Source organism: Taudactylus pleione, unplaced genomic scaffold (assembly GCF_031769625.1).
Source record: "Taudactylus pleione unplaced genomic scaffold, aTauple2 ptg000667l, whole genome shotgun sequence".
NCBI lineage: Eukaryota > Metazoa > Chordata > Amphibia > Anura > Myobatrachidae > Taudactylus > Taudactylus pleione.
Window position 1 is genome coordinate 2,047,667 of NW_028285069.1, and position 25,103 is coordinate 2,072,769.

The 25,103-nt window shown below is 45.3% G+C and overlaps 1 protein-coding gene across 1 annotated transcript in view; it reads left to right on the forward strand.

Moving 5' to 3' along the window:
- The first annotated feature begins 14,567 nt into the window (after nt 1-14,567).
- LOC148478265 (transmembrane 4 L6 family member 1-like) overlaps nt 14,568-25,103 on the forward strand; it is a 28,712-nt gene continuing 18,176 nt past the window's right edge. The window contains exon 1 of the mRNA XM_088455716.1: nt 14,568-14,738. Coding sequence (XP_088311842.1) covers nt 14,568-14,738 — 171 coding nt within the window. The remainder of the gene's footprint in view (nt 14,739-25,103) is intronic.

Consider the following 25,103-nt stretch of genomic DNA (forward strand, 5'->3'; position numbering starts at 1 on the left):
TGTGCCATTGTATGTATTTTATCTTAAGTGGGGACTTTGGATACAGAATTTACAATTATATGCCAGTTGTCACACAAACTGAACTGGGAAGGAGGTTACATTTGTTTTGTGCACCCCATTATATTTCAGGGCCTGGTGGCAGAATTGGGGGAGGGGGTCGGGGGTTATTGCTGTTGGGAATTGTCTTGTTTTGCTTGTTGGAATAAAGCAATTGATAACACTGCAACTTTCATCCTGGACCGTATGTGTACTGTAGATATAAATGCTCAGTAATGCTAAGTGAACATAGAACTATGTGATACTGTGCTGTACATTTCTTTTTAATGAAAAGACATTTTCTACCTCTCATTGTTTATTTACCGTCGTAATCTCATTACTACACGCTGAATCAGTTCTCTTATTGACTTTGGCGCGCTGGAAGAAACATGATGTAGTTTTCTCATTTTAAAGCTCCCTTTGTCTATACTGGAATTCCCATAATTACAGGATTACAAGGCATTTGGAGAATTGAATTCAGCCGGTTATAAGTTTATAAACATGGTATATAGCGTTTCCTTTTAACTCTATATTTGAAAATATAAAAGTCAGCTGTGTCTGATAGATGATTAGGGGAGAAAATCAGAAATCACTCAAATATATATATATATATATATATATACAAACACAGCGGTATCACAATCAGGCGGCACTCGATATAAACTTCACGAAGGACATCAGGACCTGATGACGAGACAATAAAAAGGTCTCGAAACGTTGATTTAAAGTACTGCTGTGTTCGTGAAGTTTATATCGAGTGCCGTCTGATTGTGATTTATATATGCATATATACTTCCAGAGTGGTACACACTTACGTCTTTATAATCCAGTCTGCTGGGGTAGCAACCCATATAGGACGCTCAAAGGGGTCCTTGCAAAGATAAAATAAAAATAACAGGGGTACACTCACCAGTCTTCATAGAAACATAGGGCCTGATTCAGAGCTGGACGCTCTGACAAGAGCGCTCACTCTGAATCAGGGCCCTCCTACCTAAAATTGGAGCGGCCTCCTGCTTTTGCGAGCGGCCAAAAAGATGGTCGCGATGGTCAAGACCATCGCGACCATCGGGCTTGCAATGAGACCCTGCGGTAGGGTCTCGCTGCCGCAAGCCCAGGAGTGCTTTTGGCTCTATCAGAGCCGAGAGCACTCCCACTGACATCACTAGTGATGTCAGTGGGGCCAGCCCCAGACGGTAGGCGTTCCCATGGGAACGCCTCCGTCTGGGCAGCAACACCCCCGGCACGCCCACCAAAGGGGGCGTGCTGTCACTCACCATCGACAGCACGCCCCCTTTGGTGCGAGACCCATAGCGACGGCTTGGCCGTCGCTATGCGGGTCTCGCGCATGCTGGAGCTCCCTCCATCGTGCGCATGTGCACTAGGGCACCATCGACCCGCTTGCGAGCACTCAGCGCTCTCAAGCGGGTCTGAATCAGGCCCATAGTTTTTTATTCCATACAAGGGTGCAGTTTACAGCAGCATCGACGTTTTGGTCCTATGCCTGGAACTACAAAGGTCCAGGCAAAGGACCGAAATGTTGATGTTGCTGTAAACTGCACCTTTGTATGGAATAAAAAACTGATGACTCCACAGGATCTGAACATTTTTCTTTTTCAAAGTCGCGTCCTTCACATTCAATACATTTTTTGCAGCGTTTCAACAACGATTCAGAGACGTGCAGTAGTCTGTTTTGTGACATCACTTTTAGTGCTGAGCTTTTAGTGCTGACATTTTTCACTTAATCATCTGTTGAGAACGTCTTTCCACACAGTTGTTTTTTCAGGGTTGGGAATGCCCAGAAATCACAGGGCGCCAATTCCAGGATATATGGAGGCTGTTCCAGTGCTGTCCCATTACTTTCAGTCAGTGCTGCCCATGCAACAGCAGCAACATGTGGTCGGGCATTGTCTTGGAGCAATAAGTCACCCATAGTTTTATTATTTTAAACACCACTCTTAAGCTTAACTTTAACTAATAAATAAGACACAGACAACTGTATAGAATTAGAAAAAAGAGGTCACAGCCAAATTTATTTAGATCGGATTAGAATTGAATTAATTAGTCCTGGTGGCGAAAAAGCAGGGCTACCTCCATCTACAGCTCATAATACTTGCTCGCTTTACCAAAAATGGGGTGGATCTTTCTGCACCACGCACAAGCCATCCCGGGTAGTACCACCTCCCCTTAATTTGCACAGTGCTGGTCTCTCCCTAGGATGAAGACCTGGTTTTCCCCTAAAGTAGTAACCGACTCGCCTCTCTCAAAGGCGGAATGCTAGCCAAGCTCTGTTGCGCTAAATTGAGCCGCCGAGGAGCACTGCTTTCCGCCTGCTGCGCCTCACCAACTGGAACAAGAACATAATATATTCCAACTAATAAATATTGGTACAAACCAATTTCTCAATATGCCGGGTGGGTGGGTGGGATCACAAACTGGAAAGAGGAAGTTGACTCCTACTCTAGCCCTAACATACTACTGCTAAACCCCGCCTCGACGGGACAGCTAATAGGCTAACCGATAATGATTGGCAACTGACCTCTACCAATTATAAACTATCAACAAAAACCAGCTCTAACTAGTACTGTACCAAATAAAAAACAGTGTGCTTATATCTTCTCAAGCTTATTCAAGCATTCGAATACTTAAACCACTGTTTCTTCCGCAAATGTGGCCTTTTCTTCCTCATGGCTCCACGCTAATGGATCTTCAGGACATTTGCATAGCTGTCACCAAAGTCAGTCAAAGAACAGCAGAAGCATGACTTTACACACCGAAGGAATCACACAGAAATTTTTTTGGCGGAAGCGAATTTGCGTGTTTCCATACACTGGACTGTTGTTTTGATTCCGGATCATAATGACGAATCCACGTTTTGTCACATGTCACAATCGATGTCAGGAATTGGGTATCCTCTCCGACATTCGAACTGTGTGCTCGATTCAACCCGTTGTGGCATCTGCTCTTATGTGAGATTTCTGGGTACCCACCTGGCACACACACGATGGATTTTCAGTTCCTTTGTCACAATAGTCTGAACCTGTTCGAATGAGAGTGAAAGCCGAAAGTTCGTGTAAAGTTACCTTCTTTCATTTTGCAACATCTGCGCAGCTTTGTCAATGCTGACATCTGTAACTGCGGTGGATGGTCTCCCAGAACACGCTTCATCAGTCACTCGCGTATTACCCTCTTTGAAGTGATTCCACCACCGAAATACTGTAGTACGGCTTATTGTTTCTCCACCGTATGCTTGCCGTAACATTTCATGAGTTTCATTTCCGCTTTTTCCAAGTTTAACACAAAATGTTATCACACATCTCTGACGTAATCTCAGACACGTCTTCCTCATCCAATATGATGAAACGTATGAAGATCTTCCACTCGCTGTGGCCAAACAAAGAAGACTACGGTAGTCCAACCACAGGTTCAGACACAACGATGTATAAGCTGTCACGTCTTCCTATGGGACAGAAAAACAGAGGCAGTCTCAATACTTTTCAATCAGCCCTTGTACAGTATATATATATGAATACCCAGTGGCGTCTCTCCCTGCGGTGACACCCGGTGCGGGGAGGGACGCCATGTGTGCAGCACCTGAGGAAAAGGGGGCATGGCCTTCGGGAGGGGCGTGACAATAGACAAGGGGTGTGGCATCCTGGCCCTGGTCTTCAAGGAGGGGGCGTGACACTGGGTGAGGGGCGTGGTCCCACGGCCCGAACCGTGGCCGTGGTAAACAAAATCTATCAATGGGGTGGTGCTGGTGGGGGATGCAGGAGGTGCAGGCATGTACAGTGCCGGCTCCCTCACTGACAGGAACCGAGTGCTGCACTTAATACTACAGTGCAGCACCTGGCTCCTGTCACTGAGGGGGAGCCTTCACCTTGGTGTCACCCCTCGGCGGGTGACACCTGGGTGCGGGCCGCACCCTCCGCATCCACCTTGTGACGCTACTGTGAATACCAATATTACACTAGTGGCTGTCAATCGTCAGATGGTATAAATTATCTGTCAAATAAGGCTGCTAATCCCCAAAAAGGTCCTTTGCCAGAAAGGGCCTATGGAATTAACAATGGTAACATTGAATCCACCAGGAAGGTAAGCTTTTATCTTTCATTTTCAGACTGGTGAACGGAGCAATATGCTGATAGACTGAAAATTTTGAGTCTAGGCTAAAATCTTACCTTCCTGGTGGATTTAAATCTCCAGTAGAAGTAGATAACCAGTTGCTAACAAGACGGACAGGCTGAGAGACTTATTGTTTGATCATATGCTAATAACACCCCTGAGCAAGTCATGTATGATGAAACGCGTTGGTGGACAAGATATCAAGATCCAAAGTGGGCCCTATAGGCTGTCAAAGAGCTTGTCCCTATAAAGGGAGACAGCAAGTGTACTAACATCTGTCCCACAATGGTCAAGATGTCTATGTATATGTGAGAATAAGTTTTAAATGTGATTTTATGTTTTTTAATAAAACTGTGTACTAAAAAAGGAAAGAAAGTTATTAGCTGTATATGGGTGAACTCAGGTTGAAAAGGGTCTCTTAGTAAGCCTGATAAGAGGAATCTAAAATTCACCATTATCACCTCACAACACTCTATGTATTATACTATATACAGGGGGAATTGGATCCCATATAGAGTTGTATAATCCAGTTTAGGCGCTCCCCAAAAAAACAATGTAACATATATATATATATATATATATATAATATATATATATTTTTTTTTTTATTATAAAGTACTGGTGAAATCACTGGTATTACTACTACACAGTGAGGCAGATAACAGGTTTTATATTACTATACAAAATAAACCCCCCAGACATCTGCTGTGTATGGTGGGGGACATACTGTACATTGTGATACACAGAGTAAGCGAATCCCATACCTGCACATATCTTCCATCATTTTGAAGGCTAGACAAGTTCCCCTCTAGTTGTTGGTCTTATTAATGGATGTCCACACAGTAACGCAATGCAAACTGCTTCCTATGCTGTGACGTAATTATTTATTAATGCAACATCATTGACAACACTTCGGAACATGTAAATCACATAGCATCCTGCAAATACAAATTTGTCCACCGTTTAAATATATTTAGAGAAAATATGACTTCCTGTGTCAATCTAATTGGGTGGCCAGGGCACTAACCCTGAGGACCGCCACACAAAGGGGGTCCCACAAACTTGTTGGTCAACTGTCTATGCTGTAACACTGCCCAATCTAATGCTACAGTAGTGCCATATGAGCTGCTCACGGACAGATGCATGTGCCAACTGCCCAGGCTGTGACGGGGTAACTGCAGATAATAAACCTTGGGTGTTTGCTTGGAAACGCTTGGTGGCATTGGAGCACGGAAGAATTTACAGAATAGGCAATCACTTTGGACAATTAAATTTTAGTGGCGGATACCTCCATAAAGCTTAATCAAACCCTATTTTAAACGAAAAATTAGATCAATCAATCAAAGCGTGCTTTATTCAGGCCCAAGTATTAGCCACCACGGGCTGCTTTTCCTGTGGTGCCTCAGCTGTTATCCAAGATGATCATTAACAAACCCATCCATCCCCACATTCCGTATACAGTCATATCTGTCAACATTCTCGATCGCAAAATAGGTGCAGTAATCAGGGCAATTAGGTAAGTACACCAATACATCCAAAGTGCACCTACTCCTTGTGGCGCCAAACTCATGGCTGTTCGGTCATTGTAAATAGGAACTGTACCACAAAAATCCAATGGGTACAAAATTTTAATTTATAACGATCACTCGTATTTTAGGCAGACGAGCATAAAAATCAAACAAGTAATCACATGATGAAAAACAAGTAGTCACTGCTACAGACCTGGGACTTGCAAAGATCCAGCTCCATTGCACAATATAGACAGCGTGGAAGCAGGGCTAACTCATTTTAGGATTTTCTCAATGATAAAACGATCTAGAGAGCATACGAGTTCTAGTGTACACAAAACACTAATGATTTGTCCTTCCGATATGAAAAATTACCTGTCCTAATGCTCATCACAAAGGTGGCTTTTTAAATGAGCTATGGGCAGAAACGCCGGACAGATGATCGCAAAGGCTTACACACTACAAAATGTGCACGATATCAGCTCATCGTGCGGCAGGTAAGATCCATTCAGCTGATCCGACTGGTTTTGGAACGCTAATCGGTCATGGATGCTTCCTACACAATGCGACGTAATGGGACTGAGCAGCCGAACATCGTCTGGTCGCCCCCGATTATTGCATAGTGTGTACCCAGCTTCAGTTTAGTTATATCAAAAAAACATCTCTGCTCTTACTAGAGAGAATAGTATTTGGTTTAACACCCAGATGATACAAACAAAGTCTGGAGAGGAATGGAGATTCACCAAAGAGGTTCCCAGCTCTTTTCTATTCCCAAAGAGTCCATCCATGCAGGGGCGTCTCTAGAGAGGATGGGGGCCCGTGTGCAGTCTCCAACACGAGCCCCCTCCTCTCCGCCCGGCGGCCGGCAGCGCACTGACCTGTGCGCGGCCAGGGCCAGAGTTATAGACTCTGGGCACTAGAGTGTGCCCAGAGTCTATAATGTATTCACAGGTCACCGTGAAAATGGCCGCCACGGCCATTTTCCAGTCGTTTTACAGCGCCAGGCCCCCGCTCCGACGTGGGAATCCGGAGAGGCAAGTAATATTATGGGTGCAGGATGTGCGGTGCGGGGCCCCCCACTGGCAAATGCAGGATTTCTAAAGGGGGGTTTCCAAATGCCTGATTTTAGAGTGAGTGTGGCCAGTCCATGAAGAGGGCATGATTACCACTTATCCAGCTTTAATATGCGTCATACAAAGTGTATTGTGTGTCATAATTCCAGCATATACAGGACCAGAGGGCCTGATTCAGAGCCGGACGCTATTTGCTCGCTCGTTCAGAAAAAGGGGCCGGATATTTAAATTGAGCACTCGCTGTTTGCGGTCTGTTGATGACTCTATGTCTGAGCGAGTGAGCGAAACATGCGATCGCTATTTTGTAAAGACGCCCCCTGGCCGCTCTGATCCTACGTCATCTCCGCTATTTATTAGATTAATCGAGTACATCGAAAGGCGTCTGAACTGCTCGCAGTGCTTGTGGTAGGATTTTCCTACCGCAATTATGCGAACAGTTCAGGCTAAGAGACAACCAAGTGACGTGGCCGATGACGCTGCTTAGATAATTATGTACACCCTTAAAATGCCCGTTTTGACCGTTTGGCACGCCTGCGTTCAGATCACCACTCCCCGTTTTCAAGCACCTTCCCCTGTTACCACCCACAAACGCCTCATCCTGTCACTCAAATTAGCAGGCACTCGCTATTTTGCGAGTGCTCAATTTCCGACCACACTGACTGGTTGGCACATGCGCATTACGACCCATACGCATGCACAGTTGTGCGAACATCGCTTGGAGCGAACGAGCTGCCGCTTACGAGCGGCTCTGAATCAGGCCCAGAGATCACAATAAGTCATTAAATACAGCAGTAGGGCCATCCTGCCGGAGCTGAATGTTTTTATTTTAGATGTGGGCACCGTTCCAGGGCATGGGAGCAAGTCCGGGAGTCTGGGGGAGCAGCAGAAGAACCTAGCACTGTCCTGGACATATATGTAAATATTGGGCTCTATAGCAGTGCATCCCTAACAGTGCATGTTTTCCAAATACCCTAATTGGTACACAGGTGTATTTATTACTGGCTGATACATGTTAAAAGATCCACAGGTGGTGCTAATTATTTAATTTATGATACCGAGAAGAACATGCAGCGCTAGTAAAATTCCATTATATTACTATTTCTATTGTGATCATGGTGTGGGCTGGGGAGGGGGGTTTCCAGGCAGATGGAAACCCCCCCTGTGTTTGCCTATGCCCCCCTGGACCCAGGGGCCCGTGTTCCCCGCACACCCTGCACCCATTATAGATACGCCACTGCATCCATGTTATAGGGAAAGAGATCCCCATTGTTTGCTATTGATCAGCAGCTCATCTAATGATCTGCAGGACCTGCAATGCCTTGTTTCTATGTTTGCGGAGTCAAACCAAGGTGAATAAAGTCCTGGGGAAAATCAACGGTTTCCTATTAAAGTAAAGAAAGCTACATTAAGTAAACAAAGCTACATTAATGTAAAGAAAGCTACATTTAGTTTGTTCAGTGGGAAGTCTAAAGTGACAACATTTCTGTGCTGGGTCAATACCAGCCACCTGTCTATTTCATGAAATGCTCGGTGTAGGGACTGTAGCTATTGGTCACAGTTTGCTTCCTCAATAAACAAACCAGAAAAGTCCCAGTTGCTTAGTAGCCATCTGTACCTACCCATAAAGCTGCATACACACACAACGATTGAGTTAATGAACGATTTTAGTAAACGATTTTCTACCTTGAAAAAATGAACTAAAATCGTTTACTAAAGTTGTTCATTTACTATGTTCATTTAAATGTAATGAACGATTTTTATGAACTACAAACGATTTTTGCATATTAACTTAATGAAAATTGTTGAGTTGACAAGTCTGACTGAACTACAAACTACAAACTACAAACGTGAACGCGCATGAACAATAATCGTTCATCGTTTCACTCAGAAAGTGAACGATTTTATCAAACGATTATCGTTAAACGATATAGTTTAACGATAATCGCTCAAAAAATCGTTGTGTGTGTAGACTCAAATAGATAACAGTTTTCCAGACACCATACTTTTATGTGTTAAATCCGGCACTTCTAACTTTTGAATTGCCGACCTTGTAAATTTGTTTACAGAATGTTATGATAACGGGGCTGAAGCAGGCGTAGTGTCCATGCCGCGCGCTGTTGGCAGGTGTTTTAAATCTGCGCTTGCATCCAAGTCGCACTGTGCATGCGTCCTTATTGTTAGCACTCAATGATATGCAGTACAGGATCGGGCCCGCGGTCTGTGAATTTTAGTGGGAGTTCCAGGGAGGTAACAGGGTGGCGGAGCCGACGCGTACGAGCGTGTCGCTGAAAGACGCACAGAGGTGGAAATGCCCTTTCTCAAGATGCTGCCAGTAGGCATCTCAGTTTTGTGCAAAAATAAAAAAATATTTATGTCTGCGCTTATAACCACTAATTGATGTAGTACTCCAGAGCTGTCATTCACGGTTTATTAGCAACAATATAATATACAATAACATACATAAAAAAGAACTGCAGTTCCTAGGATAATGAATACAATGTTAAATCAACATCAAAAATATATCAATCACTGCACTGAAAATAAGCTGAGATAAGTATCCAAAAATGAGTCCCAATAAGTAACAAAATTCCTTTGAGAGATGACTGATAAACAATATTTAAATGTTCTGTCAATTGGAATAAAGATACATATATCCTCTCCTGATTAAAAACAACACACTCCGTGTATGTAATTGGGCGTTAATATAGTTATATTATAGTTATATAGTTTTATATTATAGTTTTATATTACAGTTATATATTTGTTGCAAATATTACTCACCGCTCCCCTGTATTAAAACAACAAGGATATCCCGGAATCCTGGCTGGCAATTAACACTTGGCTTGCAGTGTAATTTAATGCAACGCCTGTGGTGGCAGAGTGGGCAATGTAACAGCATGGTCAGCCTGCGGCAGTTGTCAGCCTGCTGGTTTCTCCACACGCTGTGATGGCAGAATGAACACTGACACAGCGCAGTCAGCCTCCGGCAATGTTCAGCCCGCTAAACACTAATGTCTCCACACCTTCAGTTACCGCTTGCAGTGATGTTCCCCGACAGAGGATCTGGATAACTGTGCCACTGGTTGGTTGATTATGGATGTGACAGGGTGAGCTTGTGGTGAATAGGATAGAGCGGGTAAATAGAATATTCCAATGGACAGCGTTAGTAAGTCCCAGAGCCACTGCAGAAACATGTTTCTTCCCTTGACGCGTTTCTCCCCTGTCACAGGGGTTTCATCAAAAGGTGATATCAGTCCTATGCACATAGGATGGCTATTTATGTAGGTCAGCACCAATCAAATCCTACATGCAACAGCAGTAATCAATTAACTGTTCATTACATAAAAATTAGCTGAACAGCACACATATTGGAAACAGCTCTCACAGTACATTGTTCATAGGAAGATGATATAACTATATCCATCCACGTATGACCCAGGGGCGTCTTAGGAGAGGAGGGGGTCCGTGTGCACTCCCCGTGCGGGGCCCCCTCCTCTCTCCCCGGTGGCCGGCAGCTGACTGATGCGGCTAGCCAGCCACCGGAGCCTTAGTAGACTCCGGGCACTAGAGTGTGCCCAGAGTCTACTGCGCATGCGCAGAACGCCAGAAAATGCCCGCGGCAGACATTTTTCTGGCGTTCTCCGCATGCGCAGTAGACTCCGGGTACACTCTAGTGTCTGGAGTCTACTGGGCATGCGCAGAAAACTGGAAAAATGGCCGCGGCGGCCAGTTTCCGGTGTTCTGAGCAGCGCAGACACCCGACAGATAGATATGCCACTGGTATGACCATTTCATATACATCTTATAAATCCTTTGTTGGGTGTAGATTAGATTGTAAAATAAACAATAAAAAATGATCTCAGTTTTGTGTGTCCGACTAAGAATCACCCCAAAATGTATTTGCTGCAAAATAGTCCCAATCTGCCAGGACCTCAATGTCTTCTACAGTCTAGAACCACTGGTACTAATCCCAACAAAAAACACTGTCCGGCAGCTCTCTGGAGACATCGCAGGGACGGGCTCCTTTCGGAAACCGTGTCCCTGCATATACATACGGCCGCTATGATCGCATTTTGCAATGCGATCATGAGCGGTACTGCCATGCCTTGATCGTGTTGCAAAAGCGTTCATTAATATATGGGGGCCTATGCGTTTTACATAAAAAATTAGAGATGGTTATCGGTATGACTTCCATCAATGGTTGCCATTGATGGATAAGTTGGGAGGAACCGTTGATGGTATAAAAGTATGCAATATCATACCATTGATGGTTCCTACTATTGAATGTTTGCACATACACACCGCGGATTTCCAAATCCTGTGCATTTTTTCGACCGGGAGACGGAGACACGCCAACTGAGCTGGGGCAAGACGCACGTAGTTGCCTAGCCCGACTATGAATTGGAGAGTGGGTGGGGCTGCAGTACGGACTGACAGCTGAGGCTGTCCAATCAGCACACACAGTTAGAGTAGGGTATGTGAGGGAGGCAGTGGCAGGCAAGCGGCGTGCCCACCCCATCCCACCAGCACTGATTACAACAATCACTTTAGGCTTAAGCAATGCGGTGCGATGCCCGGAAGACTCAGATATGGCGCCTCAGCAGTGCAGGGCTACTAATGGCTGACAGCCTAGTAGCCCTGTGCAGCAGCTACAGCTGTCTGTCTGCAAGCATGAAAAAAAAAACACATCTTGCCCATGGCTACCATCGATGGTGGGAAACCATCTGTATCTTCACCATCGATGGTAGAACTCGTCGACATAAGCTGGTGACCATTGATGGTTTCTAACCATTGATGGTCGGTCGCCATCCCTAGAACAAATGTGATATACTGCAAACACAGCTAGCCCCTAACCCCCTTAGCTACACCCTGATCGCTACATGGCATTTCCAAACTCAAAACTAGAAGTTCAAAAACTGGCCTCTGGAATGCTTACCCAAGTCCAGAAGAGCCTTAGCTCAGGTTCTGCTCTGTACCCACGTGCTTTTTAGCTACCCTACTGCTGATGTAGTCGCCTGGATCGACCCGTCACTTTTACTTAAAACATCATCCTCTGTTACCTTTCTGTACATGCCAGTTCTGTCACTGTGTAGGCAATATTCACGCACTAGCTGGCAGCATGGGGATGAGAGTGAGCTTCTGTAATGCATGATGGCAGATGTGGTGTCTGCCGGTCATGCCGCAGAAGAAGTAAATCAGAAGATGCATGAGGTGGAGATTAGGTCAGATGCTTCAGAAATACTTATTTTAGGGACCAGCACTGTATAATAGGATATAAAATGAATCATGGATCAATGAAATGCTCTATGGATTTCCAATGAGTTGCTAAATTAGTACTTAACCACTAAATGAATTACCTATAGTGTATTGATTGATACATGAATTAAAGGAAATCATTTGTAGACAAAGAACTATGGCACTGTGAATGGCACACGTTCAGGACTTGTACAGACAGGGGCTCATTCAGAGCTGGATGTAAATGTAATATGCTTTTTTTCTGCTTTTTTTCCCCAGCAAATTGCATTTTTTATTTACTTATCATTTGTACAAAACATGCTTACACATCCATCCCTCTGGCGTCTGGGGCACAGTATGCGCCTACAATTCCTTCTGGTTATAGAGACAGAGCAGAGGTTGGAGAAGGTGGGCAAAGTACAGTAAGGGCTGGTCCATGCGAAACGCGTCCTGTATTTGCAATGTTACCTACAAAAATATCTGCAGCAAGAAAGCAGATCCTCATTGATCTTATAAAGGGGAAGACAATGGATGTTTATTTTTATTTGAAAGTAATTAGTACTTTTATTTTAATTTTCTGTTTACTTGCACATAAGGCTTTTTTTTCTGTAATAACAGTGTCCCAACTAGGGACCATATTGTGCAACTTTAGCGTTTACCACCATCAATGTGAGGCCACACTTGGAGTAAAATCAGGCTGTGCACATCTTGCTATACAGCCAGTTCCGCAGGCTCAGCAAAATCCGCATTTATTCCATGTACAGATATGTAATGCTTCAAACGTAATTGGTATGTATGACCGCCGGACCTCAGCCCGGTGGATGAAATCCCGATGCCAGAAAGCCAGCAGATGAAGATCCCGACTGAGGAGAGTAACTACCCTAACCCTCCCCTCCCCCCCTAACCCTAACTCTCCCTTAGGGGTGCCTAACCCTAACCTCCCCCCTTAGTGCCTAACCCTAACCTCCCCCCAGGGATGGCTAAACCTAACCCCCCCCTCCTCCTAGCCTAACCCTAACCCTCCCGGGGGGCTGCCTAACCCTAAGTCCCCTCAGCAGACCCTAAACCTATCCCCCACCCCCGCGGCTTTCCGCTCCCGATGCCCAGCTTACATACAATCGGTAAGCCGGGCGTCGGGATTTCATTGTGGGGCTAATGATAGGCGTCGGTATTTAGATGCCTATCATTAGTCCCATAACGGGATTTCACTGTTGGGAAGCCGGCGGTCGGCATTTCGACCGCCGGCTTCCTCACTACATACCCTTCAAACACTCTGTTAAGTATGCAGTATAAGGTCTGTGCTTTTAGCAGGCATTGTTTTTCAACATCCTGTTGAATGAGCACTTACACTTTATAAATTCTGTTCCCTGATGTATAAAAAAAAAAAAAAATGACACCCTGATTAATACACGAGGAGGTAGATTGATTAAGGCACGGGCTGTCAAAGCCACCAATCACAGCTGGCTTACACAGATAGTTTTAAAACGGCAATAGGAATTAATGTCAAACCAGGCTAGTTTAGCATTTATTTCTATTGCCGTTTTAAAAGTATTGGTCAGAGCCGCTGACGACCTATCCACGCCTTAGCAGATCTACCCCCAGATGTAGTTTTCAGCTTTTTGCAAACTTATTTTTTTTCTGCCACAGATCGTTTTTTAATTAACTAGTTTGTTCCCTCCTGTAGCTAATACTTCTCTACCTAGCTCTCTTCTATGGTTTCAAGCCAGGTGTATTTCTTATAGCAGAGTTTACTACCGGAGTATGGTGCAAGCCTGCACTCCATACCCAGATGTATCTGATACAGAGCTATGGGCCTGATTCAGAGCCGGACGCTGTGTGAGAGTGCTCGCTCTGAATCAGGGCGTCCTTTTTTTTTTTAAGACGTCCTCCTGGCCGCTCGCATAGCTGTGGGTGACCTCCCACAGCTTATGCGAGCGGCCAGGTGATGGTCGCGATGGTCAAGACCATCGTGACCATCGGCCTTGCGACGAGACCCTTGTGGTAGGGTCTCATGGCCGCAAGCCCCAGTGGACTTCCTGCTCTAATAGAGCAGGAAGTCCACCTACTGACATCACGAGTGATGTCAGTAGGGCCGCCCACAAACGGTAGGCGTTCCTACAGGAACGCCTCCATTTGCACAGCCACATCCCCTGCCCGCCTCCAAAACGGGGCAAGCCGTCAATCACCATGGACAGCTGCCCAGCTTTGGTGCGAGACCCGTAGCGACAGATCGCCTATCGCTGGCCGGGTCTTGCGCATGGCGGAGCCGGCTCTGGCGTGCGCATGTGCAGTGGGGGACCATCGACCCGCTTGCGTGCACTCGTGAGCGGGTCTGAATCAGGCCCTATGTCTTATCCCAGGGAACATCATTTACAACTCTGAAGTCATCTGACTGTGGGCACCCTAAACTTTATTTAAAACAGAAATATTTAGTTTTATTTAGAAGGTGTATTAGTATAAAACTATAAATACCGTAGTATTTCTGTTCTCTGGGTTGGTATAAATGGTCACCGTAGCCAGCAGTGTGATTTATAGCAGCCTCACTGAAACATTCTCAGTATGTCAGCTTTTATCGTTACAGTTTCACAAGACAATGTGTACGGGGAAATGTTCCAAAATCATTGGGAAACTTCTGTTCCCGCTGGGAATCTGCGCCATCGTTGCAAATCTACTACTGTACTTTCCAAATGGAACAATTTTAGAGGCGGAAAGGATAACGGATTTTGTCTGGTATTTCCATGGAATTGTTGGTGGTGGATTACTGGTAAGGAAAAAAGAATTGTGCATTGTAAATTATGTAGTTATCAGCTCTCTATTTCTTTATCTCCATCCTCAGCCACTTACTAATAACGAGAGCTATAGCTGAGAAACAGCCGACGTGCTGACCAGGGGCGTCTTAAGAGAGGAGGGGGCCCCTGTGCGGGGCCCCCTCCTCTGTCCCCGGTGGCCGGCAGCCGATTGACGCGTCTGGCCAGCCACCGGAGCATTAGTAGACTCCGGGCACTAGAGTGTGCACGGAGGCTACTGCACATGCGCAGAACATCGGAAAAATGGCCACGGCGGCCATTTTCCGTTGTTCTGGGCAGCGCTGACACCCGACATGGGACCACGGACAGGTGAGTTTAAATAAACTAATATGGCTGCAAGGTGTGCGGTGTGGGGTCCCCTTGGACCCGGGGGCTTGTGTGCCCCGCATACACTGCACCCATTATAGATATGCTACTGGTGCTGACTGATACAGAATTTCTTGTTAAACATACAGAAAAAAAACAATACATGTATTTTTTTTATTAATTTAGGACGACCATTTTTCTTTTATATAGCCTGTTGAAGCCCTAACCCCACCTTTGCTAGGAGGGGCTCTGTGGCTTCAGTGATTTGCGTATTAATTGGCCCGGCTAACATTCTAAACAGCCAAGCTAGCATGCTAATCACCTCCCGGGCAGAAGCGTAACTAGGGTTGATCGAGCCCAGGGCAAATGTAAAAAATGGCTTCCCTTAAAATTATTCCTTAAAATCCTGGCTGAGTTCTTATATTATTATTATTATCCTTTATTTATATGGCGCCACAAGTGTTCCACAGCGCCTTACAAAGTACATAAACAAATGAGGTGACCATTCATTTATTGTGAGAAACATTATAACGCTCTTATACTAAGCTTAACTCTAAAATAACGACACTGACAACAACTGCTTGGTTCGAATCAAATTAATGTATTTATTAACTGCGTGAATTTATTTTAACACAGGGTAGTGGCAAAAGAAGGCGCTACCACAACCCAGCTCTAGCCAGATACTTCTTACCACAAAATGGGGACAACTAAAACGCCCCACCCCCCCTTTCAATATGCGTAACCTGCGCTGTGAAAGTCTCACCGCCCCTTACTAAGGCCCAGTCTGGATGCGTCCGCAAAGCAAGCGCCCAATTGTCCACCCCGCATAGGTATGACACACTCGCTGTCCTTCAAAGGGTCAAGTGCCCCATAATGACCACTTACGCCACATGTAGCGGCTGGTTAGTAGCGCCTTCCCGCCTACTGTTTTAAAAATGTTTAGTAAAGGACAAATCAAAACACAGACAAACACACGGTTTTGGGTAGGGAGGGAGGGGCTTCCAACTGAAAAAGAGGCTGAACCTATTCAAATTTATCCTTAAATAGAAAATCTCAATATGCCCACCCCTTGAAACTCTAATTGGCTGACTGTAAACAAATGAAAACTGCCTAGCAACAGATTCCCTAATACTAACCAATCACAAAAAACTGAGGACTCTTATAAAGCCTCATTCCTTATGCAGCCCTCAGCTAGTCTAATTTGACCAGTGACTTACATTACAATACAATATAGGACAAGGACATGGATAATATACATTGCTACATTAGTGACCATAACACCTAGATATGCAACTAAACTCCCCATCGCCTGATGAGTGTTGCCTCCTGCAGGGTAAACCATCAACCATAATCATAATGATATAATGACACAGAGACTTGTATAAGGGGAAAGGAAGGTCAGCTTTATTTATTTTTTAAACTAAACTATATAATTTATAACTGAACTAACTAATAGAAGAATAAAGAAAGACAGACAAAGTATGGTGGCACAGAAAGAAAAGGCCCCACAATGCAAGATCACCAACTGCATGCTCACACCAATCTTCTAAATGGGAGCCGAGCAGCCAGCCCATTACCACGCCCAAGGTATCCACCTCCCACCCCAATGACACGACGTGAGGCCCACCTGGTTAGGTGGTTGCCGCTGACCCCAGTAGGGTAGAATCAGCCTAAGCCATGTATTGGAAGGGAGAGCACCTCAAGCTCCAAAGACAGATGGCGACTGCTACCGTTCTTTCCCGCCACAAGAAAAGCCGACACCAAACAACAATGAATAAGGGAGGGAGGGAGGGAGGGAAACAGCCAACCAGAGAAATTTATATGAAATGGCTGCCAAGCAGCAACTCTGACATAGCACTGACCCACCCTCTGCCAATCCTATAGGCTAACCAAACCTAACCCCACTCCCTGCCCAATCCTATAGGCTAACCAAACCTAACCCCACCCCACAACACAACACTACTTCACTAAACAACTAGCCCCTTCTTGTCCAGAGGCCGACACCCACAGGCTCGGGTGTTTACTTTAACTCCTTGCATATGAAATGCACTCCGTCCTACAGAGCGTAAACAACCAAGTGTTAGGTGCTCTAGTGGGGGGTAAGAAGTAGATGAAAGTAAAGTAAGGAGAAGCACAAGAGGGTAGAGGCCCTGCTCGTAAGAGCTTACATTCTAAAGGGGAGGGGCAGACAAGCAGGTGTGACACAGATGGGGTAAACAGGGAGGAAGGAGCATGTTGCAGCAAGTTAGGATGGGAGCTGGAAGGCTTTGATGAAGTCGTGGGTCTTGAGAGTCCGTTTGAAGGACTGTGGAGAGTCTGATGGGGAGAGGGAAAAAGTTCCAAAGGTGGGGAGCAGCACGGACAAAATATATGCACTCAAACAGTATATGCACATACTATGAAGGTTTACATACCTAATGCAACAATAAATTTAAAAATCCCAAGTCACAAAAAACACTATCAGTCATCCATTCTGATATGTAGCTTTGAATTGCCAGTTTGCCTGATAACAGGACCTGCCAAAGCAGCCATTTCAGATGTCGCTCTCTGGTCAACAGGCAGAGGAACTGACATATCCAGCAATCAGTGCACAATCAGGAGCAGTCACATTCATGCCTCTCAACAGGGAAGGGCTGTCACTCACAGCGTCTTGTAGAGACTAGGGGGTATATTTACTAAAGTGCGAGTTTTTAGAAGTGGAGTTGTTGGCCATAGCAACCAATCACATTCTAGCTATTATCATCTAGCAGATGCTAAGAAGAATCTGATTTGTGGGTCCCTAGGCAAAAAATGGAAAGGAGCCACATAAAACAATGCCCCATGCCTCATCCACTGTAATTTTCCTAACTCACCACCACTCCCTAAAAAGTTAAACCATACCTCACAACAGAAATACTCCTTACTCAGACCACTACCTGGTGCAACAGTTCACCCACTATAATTTCCCTCACAAATTCTTTATACTGCCCCGTCCACATTTTCTTTATACTGCTCCCTGTCCGCATTTTCTTTATACTGCTCCCTGTCCGCATTTTCTTTATACTGCTCCCTGTCCGCATTTTCTTTATACTGCCCCCCGTCCACATTTTCTTTATACTGCTTCCCTGTCCGCATTTTCTTTATACTGCTCCCTGTCCGCATTTTCTTTATACTGCTCCCTGTCCGCATTTTCTTTATACTGCCCCCTGTCCGCATTTTCTTTATACTGATCCCTGTCCGCATTTTCTTTATGCGGCTCCCTGTCCACATTTTCTTTATACTGCCCCCTGTCCGCATTTTCTTTATACTGCCCCATCCGCATTTTCTTTATACTTCTCTCTGTCCGCATTTTCTTTATACTGGTCCCTGTCCGCATTTTCTTTATACTGCCCCCTGTCCGCATTTTCTTTATACTGCTCCCTGTCCGCATTTTCTTTATACTGCCCCCTGTCCGCATTTTCTTTATGCGGCTCCCTGTCCACATTTTCTTTATACTGCCTCCTGTCCACATTTTCTTTATACTACTCCCTGTCCGCATTTTCTTTATGCGGCTCCCTGTCCGCATTTTCTTAATACGGCCCCCTGTCCGCATTTTCTTTATACTGCCCCCTGTCCGCATTTTCTTTATGCGGCTCCCTGTCCACATTTTCTTTATACTGCCCCCTGTCCGCATTTTCTTTATACTACTCCCTGTCCGCATTTTTCTTTATACTGCCCCCTGTCCGCATTTTCTTTATACTGCTCTCTGTCCGCATTTTCTTTATGCGGCTTCCTGTCCACATTTTCTTTATACTGCCCCCTGTCCGCATTTTCTTTATACTGCCCCCTGTCCGCATTTTCTTTATACTTCTCTCTGTCCGCATTTTCTTTATACTGCTCCCTGTCAGCATTTTCTTTATGCGGCTCCCTGTCCACATTTTCTTTATATTGCCCCCTGTCCGCATTTTCTTTATACTGCCTCCTGTCCGCATTTTCCTTATACTGCTCCCTGTCCGCATTATCTTTATACTGCTCCCTGTCCGCATTTTCTTTATGCGGCTCCCTGTCCACATTTTCTTTATACTGCCCCCTGTCCACATTTTCTTTATACTGCCCCCTGTCCGCATTTTCTTTATGCGGGTCCCTGTCCACATTTTCTTTATACTGCCTCCTGTCCACATTTTCTTTATACTACTCCCTGTCGGCATTTTCTTTATGCGGCTCCCTGTCCACATTTTCTTTATACGGCCCCCTGTCCGCATTTTCTTTATACTGCTCCCTGTCCGCATTTTCTTTATACTGCTCCCTGTCCTCATTTCTTTATACTGCTCCCTGTCCACATTTTCTTTATACTGCCCCCTGTCCGCATTTTATTTATGCGGCTCCCTGTCCGCATTTTCTTTATACTGCTCCCTGTCCGCATTTTCTTTATGCGGCTCCCTGTCCACATTTTCTTTATACAGCTCCCTGTCCGCATTTTCTTTATGCGGCTCCCTGTCCGCATTTTCTTTATACTGCTCCCTGTCAGCATTTTCTTTATACGGCTCCCTGTCCGCATTTTCTTTATGCAGCTCCCTGTCCGCATTTTCTTTATGCGGCTCCCTGTCCACATTTTCTTTATTCTGCCCCCTGTCCGCATTTTCTTTATACTGCTCCCTGTCCGCATTTTCTTTATACAGCTCCCTGTCCTCATTTTCTTTTGGCGGCTCCCTGTCCACATTTTCTTTATACTGCTCCCTGTCCACATTTTCTTTATACTGCTCCCTGTCCGCATTTCCTTTATACTGCTCCCTGTTTCCGCATTTTCTTTATACAGCTCCCTGTCCGCATTTTCTTTATGCGGCTCCCTGTCCGCATTTTCTTTATACAGCCCCCTGTCCGCATTTTCTTTATACTGCCCCCTGTCCGCATTTTTCTTTATACTGCCCCTTGTCCGCATTTTTTTATACTGCCCCCTGTCCGCATTTCTTTATACTGACCCGTCTGCATTTTCTTTATGCGGCTCCCTGTCCACATTTTCTTTATGCGGCTCCCTGTCCACATTTTCTTTATACTGCTCCCTGTCCACATTTTCTTTATACTGCTCCCTGTCCGCATTTTCTTTATACTGCTCCCTGTTTCCGCAATTTCTTTATACAGCTCCCTGTCCGCATTTTCTTTATGCGGCTCCCTGTCCACATTTTCTTTATACTGCCCCCTGTCCGCATTTTCTTTATACTGCCCCCTGTCCGCATTTTTCTTTATACTGCCACTTGTCCGCATTCTTTTATACTGCTCCCTGTCGGCATTTCTTTATACTGACCCGTCTGCATTTTCTTTATGCGGCTCCCTGTCCACATTTTCTTTATGCGGCTCCCTGTCCACATTTTCTTTATACTGCTCCCTGTCCACATTTTCTTTATACTGCCCCCTGCCCGCATTTTCTTTATACTGCCCCCTGTCCGCATTTTCTTTATGCGGCTCCCTGTCCGCATTTTCTTTATACTGCTCCCTGTCCGCATTTTCTTTATACAGCTCCCTGTCCACATTTTCTTTATGCGGCTCCCTGTCCGCATTTTCTTTATACTGCTCCCTGTCCGCATTTTCTTTATACAGCTCCCTGTCCACATTTTCTTTATGCGGCTCCCTGTCCGCATTTTCTTTATGCGGCTCCCTGTCCGCATTTTCTTTATACTACCCCCAGTCCGCATTTTCTTTATACTGCCCCCTGTCCGCATTTTTCTTTATACTGCCCCCTGTCCGCATTTTCTTTATGCGGCTCCCTGTCCGCATTTTCTTTATGCTGCTCCCTGTCCACATTTTCTTTATACTGCCCCCTGTCCGCATTTTCTTTATACTGCCCCCATCCGCATTTTCTTTATACTTCTCTCTGTCCGCATTTTCTTTATGCGGCTCCCTGTACACATTTTCTTTATACTGCTCCCTGTCCACATTTTCTTTATACTGCTCCCTGTCCGCATTTTCTTTATGCGGCTCCCTGTCCGCATTTTCTTTATACTGCTCCCTGTCTGCATTTTCTTTATACTGCCTCCTGTTCACATTTTCTTTATACTGCCCCCTGTCGGCATTTTCTTTATACTGCTCCCTGTCCGCATTTTCATTATGCGGCTCCCTGTCCACATTTTCTTTATACTGCTCCCTGTCCACATTTTCCTTATACTGCCTCCTGTCCGCATTTTCTTTATGCGGCTCCCTTTCCGCATTTTCTTTATACTGCTCCCTGTCCGCATTTTCTTTATACAGCTCCCTGTCCGCATTTTCTTTATGCGGCTCCCTGTCCACATTTTCTTTATACTGCCCCCTGTCCGCATTTTCTTTATACTGCCCCCTGTCCGCATTTTTCTTTATACTGCCCCCTGTACACATTTTCTTTATACTGCCCCCTGTCCGCATTTTTTTATACTGCCCCCTGTCCGCATTTTTCTTTATACTGCCCCCTGTCCGCATTTTTTTATACTGCCCCCTGTCCGCATTTTTTTATACTGACCCGTCTGCATTTTCTTTATTTCGGCTCCCTGTCCACATTTTCTTTATGCGGCTCCCTGTCCACATTTTCTTTATACTGCTCCGTGTCCACATTTTCTTTATCCTGCCCCCTGTCCGCATTTTCTTTATACTGCTCCTTGTCCGCTTTTTTTTTATGCGGCTCCCTGTCCACATTTTCTTTATTCTGCCCCCTGTCCGCATTTTCTTTATACTGCTCCCTGTCCGCATTTTCTTTATACAGCTCCCTGTCCTCATTTTCTTTTGGCGGCTCCCTGTCCACATTTTCTTTATACTGCTCCCTGTCCACATTTTCTTTATACTGCTCCCTGTCCGCATTTCCTTTATACTGCTCCCTGTTTCCGCATTTTCTTTATACAGCTCCCTGTCCGCATTTTCTTTATGCGGCTCCCTGTCCGCATTTTCTTTATACAGCCCCCTGTCCGCATTTTCTTTATACTGCCCCCTGTCCGCATTTTTCTTTATACTGCCCCTTGTCCGCATTTTTTTATACTGCCCCCTGTCCGCATTTCTTTATACTGACCCGTCTGCATTTTCTTTATGCGGCTCCCTGTCCACATTTTCTTTATGCGGCTCCCTGTCCACATTTTCTTTATACTGCTCCGTGTCCACATTTTCTTTATCCTGCCCCCTGTCCGCATTTTCTTTATACTGCTCCTTGTCCGCTTTTTTTTTATGCGGCTCCCTGTCCACATTTTCTTTATTCTGCCCCCTGTCCGCATTTTCTTTATACTGCTCCCTGTCCGCATTTTCTTTATACAGCTCCCTGTCCTCATTTTCTTTTGGCGGCTCCCTGTCCACATTTTCTTTATACTGCTCCCTGTCCACATTTTCTTTATACTGCTCCCTGTCCGCATTTCCTTTATACTGCTCCCTGTTTCCGCATTTTCTTTATACAGCTCCCTGTCCGCATTTTCTTTATGCGGCTCCCTGTCCGCATTTTCTTTATACAGCCCCCTGTCCGCATTTTCTTTATACTGCCCCCTGTCCGCATTTTTCTTTATACTGCCCCTTGTCCGCATTTTTTTATACTGCCCCCTGTCCGCATTTCTTTATACTGACCCGTCTGCATTTTCTTTATGCGGCTCCCTGTCCACATTTTCTTTATGCGGCTCCCTGTCCACATTTTCTTTATACTGCTCCCTGTCCACATTTTCTTTATACTGCTCCCTGTCCGCATTTTCTTTATACTGCTCCCTGTTTCCGCAATTTCTTTATACAGCTCCCTGTCCGCATTTTCTTTATGCGGCTCCCTGTCCACATTTTCTTTATACTGCCCCCTGTCCGCATTTTCTTTATACTGCCCCCTGTCCGCATTTTTCTTTATACTGCCACTTGTCCGCATTCTTTTATACTGCTCCCTGTCGGCATTTCTTTATACTGACCCGTCTGCATTTTCTTTATGCGGCTCCCTGTCCACATTTTCTTTATGCGGCTCCCTGTCCACATTTTCTTTATACTGCTCCCTGTCCACATTTTCTTTATACTGCCCCCTGCCCGCATTTTCTTTATACTGCCCCCTGTCCGCATTTTCTTTATGCGGCTCCCTGTCCGCATTTTCTTTATACTGCTCCCTGTCCGCATTTTCTTTATACAGCTCCCTGTCCACATTTTCTTTATGCGGCTCCCTGTCCGCATTTTCTTTATACTGCTCCCTGTCCGCATTTTCTTTATACAGCTCCCTGTCCACATTTTCTTTATGCGGCTCCCTGTCCGCATTTTCTTTATGCGGCTCCCTGTCCGCATTTTCTTTATACTACCCCCAGTCCGCATTTTCTTTATACTGCCCCCTGTCCGCATTTTTCTTTATACTGCCCCCTGTCCGCATTTTCTTTATGCGGCTCCCTGTCCGCATTTTCTTTATGCTGCTCCCTGTCCACATTTTCTTTATACTGCCCCCTGTCCGCATTTTCTTTATACTGCCCCCATCCGCATTTTCTTTATACTTCTCTCTGTCCGCATTTTCTTTATGCGGCTCCCTGTACACATTTTCTTTATACTGCTCCCTGTCCACATTTTCTTTATACTGCTCCCTGTCCGCATTTTCTTTATGCGGCTCCCTGTCCGCATTTTCTTTATACTGCTCCCTGTCTGCATTTTCTTTATACTGCCTCCTGTCCACATTTTCTTTATACTGCCCCCTGTCGGCATTTTCTTTATACTGCTCCCTGTCCGCATTTTCATTATGCGGCTCCCTGTCCACATTTTCTTTATACTGCTCCCTGTCCACATTTTCCTTATACTGCCTCCTGTCCGCATTTTCTTTATGCGGCTCCCTTTCCGCATTTTCTTTATACTGCTCCCTGTCCGCATTTTCTTTATACAGCTCCCTGTCCGCATTTTCTTTATGCGGCTCCCTGTCCACATTTTCTTTATACTGCCCCCTGTCCGCATTTTCTTTATACTGCCCCCTGTCCGCATTTTTCTTTATACTGCCCCCTGTACACATTTTCTTTATACTGCCCCCTGTCCGCATTTTTTTATACTGCCCCCTGTCCGCATTTTTCTTTATACTGCCCCCTGTCCGCATTTTTTTATACTGCCCCCTGTCCGCATTTTTTTATACTGACCCGTCTGCATTTTCTTTATTTCGGCTCCCTGTCCACATTTTCTTTATGCGGCTCCCTGTCCACATTTTCTTTATACTGCTCCGTGTCCACATTTTCTTTATCCTGCCCCCTGTCCGCATTTTCTTTATACTGCTCCTTGTCCGCTTTTTTTTTATGCGGCTCCCTGTCCGCATTTTCTTTATACTGCTCCCTGTCCGCATTTTCTTTATACAGCTCCCTGTCCGCATTTTCTTTATGCGGCTCCCTGTCCACATTTTCTTTATACTGCCCCCTGTCCGCATTTTCTTTATACTGCCCCCATCCGCATTTTCTTTATACTTCTCTCTGTCCGCATTTTCTTTATACTGCTCCCTGTCCGCATTTTCTTTATACTGCCCCCTGTCCGCATTTTCTTTATACTGCTCCCTGTCCGCATTTTCTTTATACTGCTCCCTGTCCGCATTTTCTTTATGCGGCTCCCTGTCCATATTTTCTTTATACAGCCCCCTGTCCACATTTTCTTTATACTGCTCCCTGTCCGCATTTTCTTTATACTGCTCCCTGTCCGCATTTTCTTTATGCGGCTCCCTGTCCACATTTTCTTTATACTGCCTCCTGTCCACATTTTCTTTATACTACTCCCTGTCTGCATTTTCTTTATGCGGCTCCCTGTCCGCATTTTCTTTATGCGGCCCCCTGTCCGCATTTTCTTTATGCGGCCCCCTGTCCGCATTTTCTTTATACTGCCCCCCGTCCGCATTTTCTTTATGCGGCTCCCTGTCCGCATTTTCTTTATTCTGCCTCCTGTCCACATTTTCTTTATACTGCCTCCTGTCCACATTTTCTTTATACTGCCCCCTGTCCGCATTTTCTTTATGCGGCTCCCTGTTCGCATTTTCTTTATACTGCTCCCTGTCCGCATTTTCTTTATACAGCTCCCTGTCCGCATTTTCTTTATGCGGCTCTCTGTCCACATTTTCTTTATACTGCTCCCTGTCCACATTT